This window comes from Schistocerca serialis, chromosome 6 (genome assembly GCF_023864345.2).
Source record: "Schistocerca serialis cubense isolate TAMUIC-IGC-003099 chromosome 6, iqSchSeri2.2, whole genome shotgun sequence".
In the NCBI taxonomy this organism is placed as follows: domain Eukaryota; kingdom Metazoa; phylum Arthropoda; class Insecta; order Orthoptera; family Acrididae; genus Schistocerca; species Schistocerca serialis.
This window is the reverse complement of record NC_064643.1, coordinates 481,544,418-481,562,023: the sequence shown is the minus strand read 5'-3', so window position 1 is coordinate 481,562,023 and position 17,606 is coordinate 481,544,418. Positions and strand designations below refer to the sequence as shown.

The following is a 17,606-nucleotide window of genomic DNA, read 5'->3' as shown; positions in this document are numbered from 1 at the left end:
CTCGACCCCATCGAAGCAGGAGAGTGTTTGATTTCCTGAAGGAGCACTTTGGAAACCTCATTCTGGCTCTGGGGTACACAGAAACCATTGGCATGGGCCCCTATTGGCCGCCATATTCTCCGTATCCGAACACATGCGACTCCTTTTTGTGGAGCTGTGTTAAATGCAAGGTTTACAGAAATAACGCCAAAACCACTGCTGAGCTGAAAACAGCAATCCAGGAAGTCATCGACAGCGTCGATGTCTCGACACTTCGGCAGGTCATGCAGAATATCGCTATTCACCAAAGCCACGTCATCACCAATGATGGCAGGCAAATCGAACATGCCATAACCGAAACCCGAACATCTGTACTGACGTTTACATGTTGAGTAAAGTGTGTGCACGCAGAAGTTTGTAACTAATTTACGTAATTTTCATATAGTTCAGTAAATGTCACCATGCATATTACTCGACCGACTTTCCCCCTTCGCTGGAGGATATCAAATTGCAGCGTGTAACCTGTCGCTGTGCAACGTAATTTTGTCTGTGCGTGAGAAATAGCGGGCTGTAATCCCCCAGAAAACTGAAGCTACGAATTATAAGAGTTCTTTCACACATGGACCACTCTCTCTTTCAGCATGACAATGCTAGACCACAGACGAGCGCTGCAACTAGGTGGTTCAAATGGCTCTAAGCACTATGGGACTTAACATCTGAGGTCATCAGTCCCCTAGACTCAGAACTACTTAAACCTAACTAACCTAAGGACATCACACACATCCATGCCCGAGGCAGGATTCGAACCTGCGACCGCAGCAACCGCGTGGTTCCGGACTGAAGTGCCTAGAACCACTCGGCCACAACGGCCGGCAGCGCTTCAACATCTGCCACACTACGACACCTTGGGTTCACTGTTGCCGTTCATCTTCCACACATTCCCGATTTCGTCCCATCCCTTTTTAAACTGTTTCCAAAACTTAGTGAACATCTTAGAGGACTTCTCTTTGGCAGTAATGAAGTAGAGGTCTGGTTGTGGCTCCGCCAACAAAGTCAGCATTCTACAGTGTCAACAAACTAGTCTCTCGTTGGGAGAAATGTGATCGTCGTTAGGGTGACTTTAATGAGAAATAAATATGTGGACAGAAAGAATAAAAATATAGAAAGTCAATACACGTCGCTTTATTTAAAAGCTTTATGAATACTCACATAAAAAATTCGGAAGCATTACGTTTCAACCCACCCTCGCAGCTGGGTCCCGAAACTTTATCTTTGCCTTTAACGACCGATGGTCTCGTAAAAAAAAACCTACGCAGTTTTTCGGAAGACCGATTAACTTGGTTAACCCATCAATATTTTATGGATTCCATTGAAGCTATCCTCTGCAGAGTGTTGTGCCATGACCCGCCTTTTCGATGAAAGATGCTTGTTTCCTTGCTCTTTCATTTCTTCGTCGCCTGTTTTCCGTTTCAAAACACACAATATTTACTTCACTCGTATCTCTGAGATATTAACGATCTTGATTATATATAGATTCGGACACTTTCGTAAGGTCGTTCATCAACCACTGCATCTGAAACTTAATCTACGGTGAGCGGTTGGTTCTTGGCCTACCGCGTGATTTGGCTGTTGTGAAAGCCACATGCTTGCTTTTCCAAAAGGTCAGCCATTCTGGTTACATACAGTTTCGTGTTCATTGCCATGAAGCGTAAAGACGAATCTGGATGTGGACCTATATTTGAAGGAGCACGGTATTCTGATGAAATTACCGGTAATACCGTGCCAGTTTATTTACTGGGCTGAGTTATGTTCCACAATTTGAGGTCAGGTCGTGCTTTTGTATCATTCCGCGATTCGTATAATTCCACATATTTACATGAAGTGCTGTATCCTTCAATAGTTTGCGAATTGTTAAGAACTAGCTGCAGAGCCCGGCGTTGCCAGGGATGTTTAATATCTGTTAAAAAAAGCGATTGGTGGGAAGACTTATATTGGACCGACAGTGCTCACCATCGAAGAACATTGCCGAGAACATCAGAGGCACACTCGACTTGGGTGCCCCAACAAGTCGGCGGTCGCAGAGCACTGTTTGTCCGAAAATCACAAAATGGACTACCAACATACCAGGGTCCTCGCACAGACATCTAAATATTGGGACAGCGTCGTTAGAGAGGCTATCGAAATTCGTACCAGGGATAGACTCATCAACCGAGATGGCGGCTACAACCTCAGCAGGGCATGGGAACCAGCACTGAGTGTAATTAAAAAGACGCTCACCAAAGGAAACGAAAGGGCGACTAGGGCGGACGAGGCAATTACACCGACGCCACAACAGACGTCGACGCCAGCGTCTCACCGACCGCTGACGCGCAAGCGCGGACCCCAGAGAGAACGCCTCGCGAGGGGAGGGATTTAAGACGGCCGCACACCCTCAGGAGTTCAGTTCGTCAGCGCACCTGACGATGGCTACATGTCTGATCGCCGAAATATTGTGCCCGTTGGACACTATGGACTGGCAGTACACCCGTGGACTGTTCGAGCAAGAAATACGCCGGGAGAAACTGAAGAAATACATTGTAAACTTGATTTTTCCAGTATGCAGTAAATTTTTTAAACTGTTTTTCAGTAATTATTCATTTAATTTACTACCATGGAAGAAATAATATATGTAATTTACAACTGTATGCCAAATTTCTGCTTCTGTACAATATTTTAGAGAAATGCCCTTGTAGCCTCTGCAAAAACTATCCAATTAGGCAGTCCTATTTCATATTACGCAGAGTTTTCAGCTGCAATAATGTCATTAACCTTGGAGAGTAAAATCATGTGCTTCCAAAAAATGAGGTGGGGGGGGAGGGTTGACTGTGTAACATCCCATTTCCTGCCTGCACCTGTCCACTATTATGGTGGGAAGGATCAGTTTACTGTTGCAGAGAGAAAGGAGTTTGGCCTGAAGATGATGGCCCAATATTTCCCCAATCTTCTTAAACAGATAGTGGTCGGAGCCGATTAGACTAATTTCAATGGCGAATCATTTCCCCACGACGGCTTTTGTTTCAGAGAATTTCCTCAAAGTCGAAGCACCACCTCACACAGGAGCAAAGCGGCAATCGGAAATGGCCAGTGAGAATACCTTCAGTTGGTTCCTCATTCTGGTTGGCTGAAAGACATAAAAGTTACATTCCGTGGAGGGGTTTGGGAGTCTCGAATTTGGGGAATCGGCCGGTAGCTCTCATGAGGCGCTTAGGTGGTGTTGCCTCTGGGTCGGAGGTCTGTTTTTGCAGCGCATTACAGAAGTCGTAAGAAGGAAAACCGCGAAATTTCGAAAGTGCGTTCCAGAGCGTGGATTTCAGGTTGAGATATTCCAGTTTTCTAGACGCTTGTTGCCCTGTACAGAGTGTGTAGATGCGCTGTAGACAGGACCTGCAAATTAAGTTATCGAATGAAATAGCTAACTGGGTGATGGTGTTTAGTGAATAAAATGGAGTTGGCGAGCGTTTCCGTGGCAATCTCAGTGCGGTGGTTTTGTGCGACTCTTCCCCTATTTGTTTTGAACTGTTTACCTGCTTTCTTGTCTGAGAATTGTCTGCGTGATCTAGGCGCTCAGTCCGGAACCGCGCGACTGCTACGGTCGCAGGTTCGAACCCTGCCTCGGGCATGGCTGTGTGTGATGTCCTTAGGTTAGTTAGGTTTAAGTAGTTCTAAGTTCTAGGGGACTGATGACCACAGATGTTAAGTCCCATGGTGCTCAGAGCCATTTGAACCATTGTCTAAGTGAGTTCCTCGGAGCCAGCTGGAGGTGGTGTGTGAACTGTTAGCGGTGAACATGTTCCAGTGGAATGATCTCGAAATGTTGCTGAAATGATAAGACTGCTACAGAGATTTTAAGTATTGCATTTGGATTGGCGAGAAATTTAACACGGTTTCGTGGGCCAAAGCGAGGCTGGCGGCCCTTATTTGTGCTAATTTTAAAAATGTAGCAATGCAGAGAATTAAGCTGGATTCGCCAACAAATGCTTCAGAATAAATCAGTGGAGCAGTATATCCCTTAATTTATCTCGAGGGCCATGCACCGGCGAGTTTGATTCCGCGCGACGCCACGGGCGCTCAGAAGCACGGACGAAAGGACGGTTTCACCTGGAACACAAAAAAAGGAGGGGAGGGACAGTAGTAGTCAAAGTGCCCTCCGGCACCCGTCGCAATGTGACTTGCAGAATATAGACGTACATGTAGGTCTAGGATCGCGCAGGTATCCCATCAGGTTCCGTAAGCTTCCCTGTACTGAGCAGTTTTTATTAGTTATAATTTCCGCCCTCATGAATATAAATACACTCATACTCATAAATTAAGCTTAATGCTGATACATGGTGAAACATGGTGGGCGTTTTGCGGGTTTAAATCACCTCGGGGTATGACCATGCGGTGCATTTCACCTGCGGTCGTCGCACGGTGGCGCTGGCAGCAGTCCACATACGCAGAGGTGTGTTGGTGCATGTCAGAGTACGGTTTAGCGAGTAAGTGTGCAGACGTTTTCAGTCTTGCTAATTGTGACTGTGTGTTGAAAAGGGTTCAAAGAACACATATTGATGACGTTATGAGGGGTAGAATACCAAGGCGACTAAGGGCTGGTCAAACACAGCAGGTCGTAGCACGGGCCCTCCGTGTGCCACAAAGTGTGATCTCAAGGTTAAGGCAACGATTCCAGCAGACAGTAAACGTGTCCAGGCGGTGCAGTACAGGACGCCCACAGTGTACAACACCACAAGAAGACCGATATCTCACCATCAGTGACCGCAGACGGCCACGGAGTACTGCATGTACCTTGCTCGGGACCTTACCGCAGCCACTGTAACAGTTGTCTCCACAGTCTATAGACGACTGAAAGGACATGGTTTATTCACCTGGAGACCTGCAAGGTGCATTACACTGACCCCTGGTTACAGGTGAGCCCGTAAAGCCTGGTGTCAAGAACACAGTACATGGTCATTGGAACAGTGGGCCGACCGCTGTGGCCGAGCGGTTCTAGGTGATTCAGTCCAGAACCACGCTGCTGCTATTGTCGCAGGTTCGAATCCTGCCTCTGGCATGCATGTGTGTGATGTCCTTAGGTTTAAGTAGTTCTAAGTCTAGGGGACTGATGACCTCAGATGTTAAGTCCCATAGTGGTTAGAGCCATTTGAACCATTTGGAACAGTGTCCTTTGGGAAGAGTCCAGGTATAGACTGAACAGTGATTCTCGCCGGGTTTTCATCTGCCGTGAGCAAGGAACAAGACACCAACCCCTTAATGTCCTTGAAAGGTATGTATATGGAAGTCGTGGTTTGCTGGTGTGGCGTGGGATTACGATTGGTGTACGTACACCCCTGCATGTCTTTGACAGAGGAACTGTAACAGGTCAGGTGTATCGGGAAGTCGTTTTGTACTAGTATGTCCGCCTTTTCAGGGGTGCAGTGGGTCCCACCTTCCTCCTAATAGATGATAACGCACAGCCTCACCGAGCTGCCACCGTGGAGGAGAACCTTGAAACAGAAGATATCAGGCTAATGGAGTGGCCTGCCTGTTCTGCATACCTAAAGCCCATCGAGCATGTCTGGGATGCTCTCGATCGACATATTCAGCACGTCTTCAAACCCCTAGGACACTTCAGGAGCTGCGACAGACACTGGTGCAAGAATGGGAGGCTATACCGCAGCAGCTGCTGACCACCTGATCCAGAGTATGCCAACCCGTTGTGCGGCCTGTGTGCGTGTGCATGGTGATCATATCCCATATTGATGTTGGGGTATCTGCACAGGGAACAGTGGCGTTTTGTAGCATATCTGTTTCGAGACGGTTTTCTCAACTTATCACCAATACCGTGGACTTGCAGATCTGTGTCGTGTGTGTTCCCTACGTGCCTATGCTATCACATTCTGCAATTATCCTTAATTTATGAACAGGAGTGTATATGAGTTTGGTATTTGCCCGACGATTGAAAACAGGTACTGTTGTACGATCTTCACTCTAGAACAGTATCGGAGAATCGAATTCAGTGTTTAGAGCATCTCTGCGTCATCCTCAATTTAGATACCAGTGTGAACGCAGGGCGGGAGTACAATTTTAGGTAAAATCAAAACTTATCATATTTTTGTGTTTTGAAAATCTTACTTTATCATTTATTGAATGCTCCTCGCATTACGCTTTCATGCTTATTTTGGCTTCCTATAATTTTCGTGTGTCAGCGCAGCAACTTCATTTACATTTTTGATGAAACTGTCTTTACTTTCGTAGAGCCCTTCGACGGTCAACCAAGCCTGGATTTTCCAATGCTTCTCAACTCTGGTTAGCATATACATTATACTGTCCATTTCCTCTCAGAGATGAATGCTTCAGATAACTTTTAGTTTGTTTCGTGCCCTGGATCAGTGTTCAGTAATCTCTGTACTATCTGGATGTCGAACTCTAGCTGTCTGAATGGTTCAGCCAATGATTCTCGTGTTTAGTTTCTTGCCTTATTATATTATGGTTGCCACGAATTGTCACGAGAACAATGAAAATATTTTTCGTTTATTGCTCCATCATCAGCCTATTACATCGCATATTGATATAAAATTCAAAGTCAGAAAAAGTAAAGAATTCTTTATCACGTACAGACTGGTGGAAATTTTGTGCCTAATTACAACTTGTAGGACTACGCAGATGATAAGAATCTGCCGGCAAGTCGAAGTTCCATGCTCTGAAATCAGAGATCTACATCCAGGTAGAACAGACTGTCTCACATTCACAGATGTACGTTACTAGACTGGCAATACCGTATACAGTATCACTGGTGTCACTGAAGCCAGCAATTGAGAGTCCCAATATGGCGGCGAGCGCAAAGGACGCGTAAACAGCTGTTTATTTACTGATAAAACAACCGAAAAAAATGGGAATAAACTGATACAACTACGTTACTTTTAGAGTTTTGACATAATGGTCGTGTTTGGCTCTAGTTTTTCGTACAGCAGACAGAAGGTAAAAGGAAAGGAACATGTCTCAATGCAAGCATAACTAAAAACATCTTACGTATTTTTGCTTTTGTACTATACGTAAGCCTAAATAATTGCATTACCGTTTTTTTCTTATCTGAAACGCCGACCCTGTTTAAATATTCTGTGTATATTTTAAGATGTTTAATAATCTAGTATTAATAGACGTAGCTTAATGATTTGCTTTTAACTAGTTTCCATCAGCTTCGTCTTTTCTTCGAATAGTATGCTCGTTATTAAAGTGATCCTACAAGTAGAACGTGTTATTTATCTTTGGTAACAAGTGTCTTTATTCATTTTGATGGCTCTTTCGATAACTGCAGTTTCTTTTATATATAGTTACTCTTCTCATAACACGATTCTACGTTATATGTGTTAACTAATACGCACATATTTGCTAAACTGCAGAAATTCTTTAAACCATCTCGTAAAGCCTACAACACCATTCCGTTTCAGAAAATCGAGTTAGTACCACACATAAACTTCCTGACGCCGCCAAACATCAAGCTCCAGTAAAAGCAGCGTCTTTATCAGCCTAGTAATGTGTCTGTACTCACACTGAATATAGTCAGCAGTATTAATGTAGTCGCGAAGTAAATAGAATATATCAGAGATTATAAACGACCTTAAAATTCTTTGCATCAATATCTGTCAGATTTAAGCAGTAATCTGTAAACTACGCAGATTTCGAACTCCAGATATCAGAATATGGTGGCCGAAGACGCTCGTATTTCGTTTCTTGCCTAATTACAACGTGGCTGCCACGAAATGTCACGAGAACGCTAAATGAAAATACTTTTCGATTCTGCTCCCACATCAGCTTTTTACGTCGCATGTCAATATAAAGTTCAAAACCAGATATAGTTAATAAAGAAATCTTTATCATGTACATTCCGGTGTAAACTTTTTGCCTGATTACGACATGGCGAACTATGCAGATGACAAGAATCTGCAGACTTGCTGAAGTTCCATCCTCTGAGATCAAAGATCTACATTCAGGTAGTATAGAGATCACTAAATTTACAGTAACACCTACAAAAAATAAGACAACGTGACACGCAGTGTGTTCCAACAAGAACAAATTCTCAATTGTATGCGAAATACCGTCGCCGGGTGTGTCAGATCAAAAGGTACCACAACTGATACATATATGATGCTCATACAGGGTGTTTCAAAAATGACCGGTATATTTGAAACGGCAATAAAAACTAAACGAGCAGCGATAGAAATACACCGTTGTTGCAATATGCTTGGGACAACAGTACATTTTCAGGCGGACAAACTTTCGAAATTACAGTAGTTACAATTTTCAACAACAGATGGCGCTGCAAGTGATGTGAAAGATATAGAAGACAACGCAGTCTGTGGGTGCGCCATTCTGTACGTCGTCTTTCTGCTGTAAGCGTGTGCTCTTCACAACGTGCAAGTGTGCTGTAGACAACATGGTTTATTCCTTAGAACAGAGGATTTTTCTGGTGTTGGAATTCCACCGCCTAGAACACAGTGTTGTTGCAACAAGACGAAGTTTTCAACGGAGGTTTAATGTAACCAAAGGACCGAAAAGCGATACAATAAAGGATCTGTTTGAAAAATTTCAACGGACTGGGAACGTGACGGATGAACGTGCTGGAAAGGTAGGGCGACCGCGTATGGCAACCACAGAGGGCAACGCGCAGCTAGTGCAGCAGGTGATCCAACAGCGGCCTCGGGTTTCCGTTCGCCGTGTTGCAGCTGCGGTCCAAATGACGCCAACGTCCACGTATCGTCTCATGCGCCAGAGTTTACACCTCTATCCATACAAAATTCAAATGCGGCAACCCCTCAGCGCCGCTACCATTGCTGCACGAGAGACATTCGCTAACGATATAGTGCACAGGATTGATGACGGCGATATGCATGTGGGCAGCATTTGGTTTACTGACAAAGCTTATTTTTACCTGGACGGCTTCGTCAATAAGCTACAAAGCGCGACGTTCAAATGGTTCAAATGGCACTGACAAGGGAACCTCCCCATCGGACCTCCCTCAGATTTAGTTATAAGCTGGCACAGTGGATAGGCCTTGAAAAATTGATCACAGATAAATCGAGAAAACAGGAAGAAGTTGTGTGGAACCGTGAAAAAAATTAGTAAAATATACAAACTTAGTAGTCCATGCGCAAGATAAGCAACATCAAGGAATCACTGCAATAAGTTTAGTGTCTGTGTTTTGCGACCGCACCGCAAAACCGTGCGATTAGTAGACGAAAGGACGTGCCTCTCCAATGGGAAGCGAAAACATTTGATCGCAAGGTCATACGTCAACCGATTCCTCCACGGGAAAACACGTCTGATATATTCTATACGACACTGGTGACGGCATGTGCGTCACATGACAGGAATATGTTGTCGACCCACCTAACTTGTACACTTAGCGAATGGGTAAAAACATTCTTCTACCTTACCCGATTTAGGTTTTCTTGTGGATGTGATAATCACCCCCCAAAAAGTGATGAAAACATAAGAGTTTGTCACATAAACTGAAAATAAAAAATTAAACTTTTCACTTGAGGGAAGACTTGAACCTAGGACCTCTCGTTCCGTAGCTGCTCTCGCTAACCACGGGACCACGGTGCTCCTTGACGCCCAGAGTCCGCCGCTCGTGGTCTCGCGGTAGCGTTCTCGCTTCCCGAGCACGGGGTCCCGGGTTCGATTCCCGGCGGGGTCAGGGATTTTCACCTGCCTCGAGATGACTGGGTGTTTGTGTTGTCCTCATCATTTCATCATCATCCAGGAAAGTGGCAATATTGGACTGAGCAAAGATTGGATAATTGTACGGGCGCTGATAACCACGCAGTTGAGCGCCCCACAAACCAAACATCATCATCATCATCTGACGCCCAGTGTCCTTCATGTTGCCTATCTTTGCATGGACTACTCAGTTTGTATATTTTACTAATTTTTTTCACAGTTCCACATAACTTCTTCCTGTTTTCTCGATTGATCTGTGTTCAGTTTTTCATGGCCTATCCACTGTGCCAACTTATAACTAAATCTGAGGGGGGTGCGATGGGAAGATTCCCTTGTGAGAACTATGGGACTTAACATGCGAGGTCATCAGTTCCCTAGAACTTAGGACTACTTAAACCTAACCTAAGGACATCACACACATCCATGCTCGAGGCAGGTTTCGAACCTGCGACCGTAGCAGTCGCGTGGTTCCAGACTGAAGCGCCTAGAAACGCTCGGTCACCGCGGCCGGCTAAAGCACGACATACTGAAAGCGTATATAAACTATTCTGCTGTTTCTCTTAATATTCAGCAGATGTAATCACCGATGTTAAAACAGGCTTATGTAAGCCTTTGGATTACCTGAGCCACAATGTAGCCGTTAGAAGCCGGTTCCGTAAATTGCTCACGGTAGTTTACAGAACAAGCATTTAGTACGATCCCATATGATTTCTATGTGCGGCATCTGATTTAATCGCGTTACATGTTAAAAAAAATCCCGTTACTCTCCCAACACCCTGCACATTTTATTTGTCGATATCATCCTAGTAGATACAGGAAGTGCAACCCATATATTGCATAATATCGCAGCCCGATGACAGCAACTGGACATAGGCAAATTTTTGTCATCGATCTTGGATGTAGCACATTTGTGCAACACAGTTGTGCCCACAACATACCCAGCTTTTGCGGCAATACCCTCATGTCTTCCTGAGATTTGCTGTTTCTGTGAATTTTTCAGCACTTACGAAAAATGCCTGCACGCTGAAGAATTCTAGCTCTGCCAACTTTTCTTTTGCCAAATTTTCTCACTCGCGCTCGCTGCTTGTTGCAGGTACGGCCAGATGACCGCGGGAAGCTTCTGTTACATCGGGCCGCAGGGCATCGTCCACGGCACTACGGTGAGTACACGGCGCAGGCCGCTGGTGGTCGCTTTGTCGCTGGACATCCGATTACGCGGTCATCGACGTACCCCGGTCAAAGGTTGCGGTTCGTTTAGCTGAGGTATATTGTGTAAGCCGTCTCACACACCTTCCTACAGCAGGTTGACAACTCCCGTATTCTAATTTAATCTCCATGAGCAGTAACACAGTTCTCGTGACAGAATACTTCCATTCATGTCATTTTGTAACGATATTTCAAAACTACCTTCGTTTCTTGAAGGAGAAGTATAATGGTTTTTGGCGCTCTTGTATTACCTCCTGTCAGTTGTGATGAATGAAAATGAAATGATTCTGTGGCTTTATTGGTCGGAAGACCCAACCTATGGTAGTGTGGTCTAGTTGTGCAAATCTTTCTGCCTGACGCCAATTTGGCGATTTGCACGTCGATGATGATGAGATGGAATGATGACAAAATAAATACCCACTCCCTCAGCGGAAAAAAATCCTCGACCCGGCCGGGAATAGAACGGGGACTCCAGGATCTAAATAGAGCAACGCTAAACAGTAGATCACGAGTACGGATACCAGTTACCATGATTCTTCACCAAGCTAGTGGAGTAAAAGATTTAATTGTTCTCGGCTAGATGGCTAACACGTGACATGCTTCAGTCATTCGATTGTACTGTAATTCGGAATTCGGAATAGAAAAGAGAGGCCAGGCAATGAAATTTCGCAACAGTAAGCATATTGTCAGTAGCCCTCTTCAAACTTTTTGAACTTGAACTCAGCATCACACCACTTACCTCAATCAGTACAGCGTCCGTGAAACCGGCCAATCTTATGGTTCTTTTCTTGCTTTCAGCCGATCGCCATACCCCAAATAGCGTATTAGTCTCGTTACTGTAGAATCATTCGGCACAGTTATCTGGATACATCCCACGAAATGCGCTACAACACGAGCATACGAACGACTGGCAAAACACTGTTCAACAACAACAAAAATGACATGGTCGCCAGCAGAACTGCACTATTCTGCAGATGTCGTATGACCTCTACCCATTACGTTGGCGTCTCTGTTTATCGTCGGTAACATCTGTGGTGCCATCTTCTGTGGCTGATCTAACGAATGAGTGCAACTCCATTTACGGACACATTTCTTGCAGCGGTGTACCGTAGGTCTCTAGAAGAGGGTAGCGTTCCAAAAGATTGGAAAAGAGCACAGGTCATCCCCGTTTTCAAGAAGGGACGTCGAACAGATGTGCAGTCGATCAGTTGTAGAATTTTGGAACACGTATTATGTTCGAGTATAATGACTTTTCTGGAGACTAGAAATCTACTCTGTAGGAATCAGCATGGGTTTCGAAGAAGACGATCGTGTGAAACCCAGCTAGCGCTATTCGTCCACGAGACTCAGAGGGCCATACACACGGGTTCCCAGGTAGATGCCGTGTTTCTCGACTTCCGCAAGGCGTTCGATGCAGTTCCCCACAGTCGTTTAATGAACAAAGTAAGAGCATATGGACTATCAGACCAACAGTGTGACTGGATTGAAGAGTTCCTAGATAACAGAACGCAGCATGTCATTCTCAATGGAGAGAAGTCTTCCGAAGTAAGAGTGATTTCAGGTGTGCCGCAGGGGAGTGTAGTAGGACCGTTGCTATATATATATATATATATATATATATATATATATATATATATATATATATATATATATATATATATATATATATATGACCTTGTGGACAACGTCGGAAGTTTACCGAGGCTTTTTGCGGATGATGCTGTAGTATATCGAGAGGTTGTAACAATGGAAATTTGTATTGAAATGCAGGAGGATCTGCAACGAATTGACGCATGGTGCAGGGAATGGCAATTGAATTTCAATGTAGACAAGTATAATGCGCTACGAACACATAGAAAGAAAGATCATTTATCATTTAGCTACAATATAGCAGGTCAGCAACTGGAAGCAGTTAATTTCATAAATTATCTAGAAGTAGGCATTAGGAGTGATTTAAAATGGAAAGATTATATAAAATTAATCGTCGGTAAAGCAGGTGCCAGACTGAGATTCATTGGAAGAATCCTAAGGAAATGCAGTCCGAAAACAAAGGAAGTAGGTTACAGTACACTTGTTCGCCCACTGCTTGAATACTGCTCAGCAGTGTGGGACCCGTACCAGATAGGGCTGATAGAAGAGATAGAGAAGATCCAACGGAGAGCAGCGCGCTTCGTTACAGGGTCATTTAGTAATCGCGAAAGCGTTACAGAGATGATAGATAAACTCCAGAGGAAAACTCTGCAGGAGAGACGCTCAGTAGCTCGGTACGGGCTTTTGTTGAAGTTTCGAGAACGTACCTTCACCGAGGAGTCAAGCAGTATATTGCTCCCTCCTACGTATATCTCGCGAAGAGACCATGAGGATGAAATCAGAGAGATTAGAGCCCACACAGAGGCATACCGACAATCTTTCTTTCCACGAACAATACGAGACTGGAATAGGAAGGAGAACCGATAGAGGTACTCAAGGTACCCTCCGCCACAAACCGTCAAGTGGCCTGCGGAGTATGGCTGTAGATGTAGATGTGGATGTAGATGCGCGACTATTAGATCACTCTGTACAAGCGTATTACACCGTGCGTGAAACTGTCTGCCAACCACGCCGTTCCCCATACATCTGGCAAGTTTACGCAGAGACTGTCGCTGTTCTCCCCCTTGTCCGTTTGCTGCAGGAGTCTGATAGCTGCGTCGTTGGCAGCACGCTGCCCGCTGCGTGTGACGCGGCGGGCCTCGCAGTGAAAGAGGCCACCGAGCTGCGACTGCGGAAGCGACTCCTGAGCCCCAATATATCCGCGTCCGTCTTTTGTAGGACGCGGAACAATGCGAGCAGACGTTAATAAAAGCCGGCGCGGCCCGCCTGTTCGGCAGTTGCCGGCAGCCCGAGCCAGCCGAAAGGATTTGCGCATTTAATCTCCAGCCGTGCGTATCTGCTGCGGTGTGCTCGTGTCCGTCGCCGATACGCGACATCCAACACAGCTGCTTGTCCGGTAGTCGCATCGATTTTATGCCAACATTTAGAACTTCACATAAGGACGTAGGCTTGCGCGGCCAGAGTCGTTAACATAAAAGTGTTCTACTTACGGCCCCTTGACATACAGGTTGCTTTTAAATCCAGATAAATCTCAATTTTTCCCCGCCAGATCGTAGTTCCGCCGGAAGTCGCGAATGGCGATCGTGAAAGCCATAGGCATATAGTAGACAGTCAGAACCTCAAAATGGCCGATATTTTATGGACAAGTACGGAGTATAACTGAAGTTTATCTGCAAGTTTTGACGAGTGTCGTGAAACCGTGGACGATAACTGTGACCTCGCGCAGGCAATACGCCTTTCAACAAGACGGTGCACCGGTTCATACGAGCCATTTAGTCCAAAACTGGCTCTCGGGTAACGTAGACATGTTCTGGTCAAAGGAGTTCTGGCCCCCGAGTATCCAGGATTTGAAACAGCTCGACTATTATGTCTGGAGCGTAGTCGACAGAGTTACCAATAAGATGAGGTACCCTAATGTCGGATCTCTGCGAACAACTATCGAAGTAGCAATCGCGAATATGGACAGCGCTGTTTTAAAGAGTGCTTCAGGGCAAGATTGGAGGCAGTCATAGCGGCTGAACGCCGTTATATCGAGTAAAGATACTCTTGAAAGGTATCACTCGTATCACTCCTTATATCTAAAAGGATTTTCCATTTTCATTTGTACTTTGTTTTAATAAATTTCATCCACATCTTGGTGTATATCTATGTGATTACTCTGTTATCACAATAAACAGCCTCGCAGAGGGTTCAATGGACCACCTTCAGGCTGTCTCTCTACCGTTCCACTCTCGAACGGCACGCGGGAAAAACGAGCACTTAAATTTTTCTGTGCGAGCCCTGATTTCTCTTATTTTATCGTGATGATCATTTCTCCCTATGTACGTGGGTGTCAACAGAAAGTTTTCTCAATCGGAGGAGAAAATTGGTGATTGAAATTTCATGAGAAGATCCCGCCGCAACGAAAAACACCTTTGTTTTAATGATTGCCACTACAATCCATGTGTCATGTCTGTGACACTATTTCCCCTATTTCGCGATAATACAAAAAGAGCTGCCATTCTCTGTACTTTATCGATGGCATCCGTCAGTCCCACCTGATGCGGATCCCACCTCGCACAGCAGTACTCCAGAATGGGGCGGACAAGCGTGGTGTAAGCAGTCTCTTTAGTAGACCTGTTGCACCTTCTAAGTGTTCTGCTAATGAGTCGCAGTCTTTGGTTTGCTCTAACCACAATATTATCTATGTGATCGTTCCAATTTACGTTATTTGTAATTGTAATCCCAATCATTTAGCTGAATTTACAGTCTTCAGATTTGTGTGACTTTTCGCGAAATCGAAATTTAGCTGATTTCTTTTAGTACTCTTGTGAATAACGTCACACTTTTCCATATTCAGGGTCAATTGCCACTTTTCGCGCCATACAGATATTTTACCTAAATCATTTTGCAAGTCGTTGTCATCAAGTGATGACTTTACAAGACGGTAAATGACAGCATCATCTGCAAACAATCTAAGACGGCTACTCAGATTGTCTCCTATGTCGTTAACATAGATCAGGAACAATAGAGGGCCTATAACACTTCCTTGGGGAACGTCGGATATTACTTCTGTTTTACTCGATGACCTTCCGTCTATTACTACGAACTGTGGCCTTTCTGACAGTAAATCGCGAATCCAGTCATACAACTGAGGTGATACTCCGTAGGCACGCAGTTTGGTTAGAAGACGCTTGTGAGGAACGGTATCGAAAACCCTCTGGAAATCTAGAAATATGGAATCAATTTGACATCCCCTGTCGATAGCACTTATTACTTAATGAGTATAAAGAGCTTCTTAATGAAAGTTTCTTTTGTCCGGCTTTAAGCTCCGCACCCTGTATTGTTAAATAACTCTCACTGAATAAAACCGACGTTTCTATCACAGGTAGAGTGCCCTCCTCTGCGCCTACTGCTGTATTATGCTGTGGAGGTACCACTTACATTACGGCATGGCCCCTCTACCCCAAAAACACTCATCTAAACCAGATAACTGCCAATCATAGCTCACACTTAATGGACAACAGACAAGAGCAGATGCCCTCTCCTTCCTCCTGAGGCAGACAGCCTAATAATGTATCCCACTCATTTCATCACAGAAAATAAATGACATAAACAGTTTTTTTCTTTTAAATTTGTGAAGTAGTGTCATGCCCAGAAGAGGAGATATGGCTAAAAATCTGTTCACAAGTACCCTACATCTATTAGTGGACATTAATATGGGCTGTGTCCACCTTTTGCCCTTATGATAGCTTGAACTCTGCTGGGGACACTTTCAAATAGAAATAAATTGTTTGAATGCCTGTGGAGGAATGATAGCCCAGTGTTCCACAAGACTCGAAATCAGTGACGTTAGTAATGCGGGGCGCTCCAATCTGGAACGAAGTCTGCATTCTGACTCATCCAGACGATGTTTCATTGGGTTCAGTGCAGGACTCTGTGCAGGTCAGTCAATTTCAGACACCCTTTTGTCCACAGACAACTGCTTCACAAATGCTACCTTACGACAGGGTGCACTGTCATGATGATATCGTCGTCGCCTCCGTAATGTTCCTCTGCCGTACGCAGTACACAATGTGCAAAATCTATACACATCCTACCGCATTTGCCGTTTTCTTAACAGCAGTTAGGGGACCACACCCTAATCACGAAAGTCGCCCCATATCGTAACACCACACCTACACATCACAGTCGACACCACTCAAGACGGCAGATAGAGTTCTCCAAGCATTCTCCAAGCCAAACTTTTCTGTCGGACTGCCACAGGCGTGATTCATCACTTGTTTCTAGTGTCGCTGTCGACTGACGTCACTCTTTACATCTTCTCAAACATCACTTAGCACTGACCACAAAAATGTATGGCTTACGAATAGTTGCTCGACCGTTCTCTTCAGTTCATTACGCACAGTCATTGTGTTAGCTGGACTGCTGGTAGCACTTCCGAAGTCACGAGTGAATCCTTCCGCTGATTTACTGCGACATTTTACAATCGCCCTTTATAATGCTGGTCGGTCGCTACAGTCGACTTGTGCAGCTATAGATCGACTGAGGATGTCCCTGACGGGTTTGCAACTCAGATGTCATCCAATGACTAGTCCACGTTCGAAGTCACTGAACTATGTTGACCGACCCATACTGCTTTACTGCCTCTCTACTGAGAACACAATACTCTTCACCTCGTTTTATACTGGCAGGTTCGCTTAACGTGACATTTAATGGTCAGTTCGGCATTCCATAGGGATGTATGTGTGTGAATTCCTAAAGGACCAAACAGCTGAGATCATCAGTGCCTAGACTTACACACTATTTAAACTAACTTAAGGTAAGAACAACACACACACCTTTGCCCGAAGGAGGACTCGAACCTCCGGCGGGAGGGACCGGGCAATCCGTGATATGGCGCCTCTGACCGCGCGGCCACTCCGCGTGGCAATAGGGATGTCCGGATACTTTTCATAAGATAGTGTATGCTAAATTAGAAATCGTTGCTCATTGGTCTAGCTTTTAAAAGGTAGTGATGTACAATACGATCTTCAGCTATTATCCTGGGCGAGGTCAGACGTGCAAACTTGGTGATGTCAGTACAGCATTGCGCCCACGTAGAGCGGATGGCGCAG

At 44.9% G+C, this 17,606-nt stretch overlaps 1 protein-coding gene across 1 annotated transcript in view; it reads left to right on the top strand.

The window, feature by feature from the left end:
* LOC126485129 (urocanate hydratase-like) overlaps positions 1-17,606 on the top strand; it is a 390,077-nt gene that overhangs the window by 50,530 nt on the left and 321,941 nt on the right. Inside the window, exon 5 of the mRNA XM_050108773.1 lies at positions 10,808-10,874. Within this exon, the coding sequence (XP_049964730.1) occupies positions 10,808-10,874 (67 nt within the window). The remainder of the gene's footprint in view (positions 1-10,807; positions 10,875-17,606) is intronic.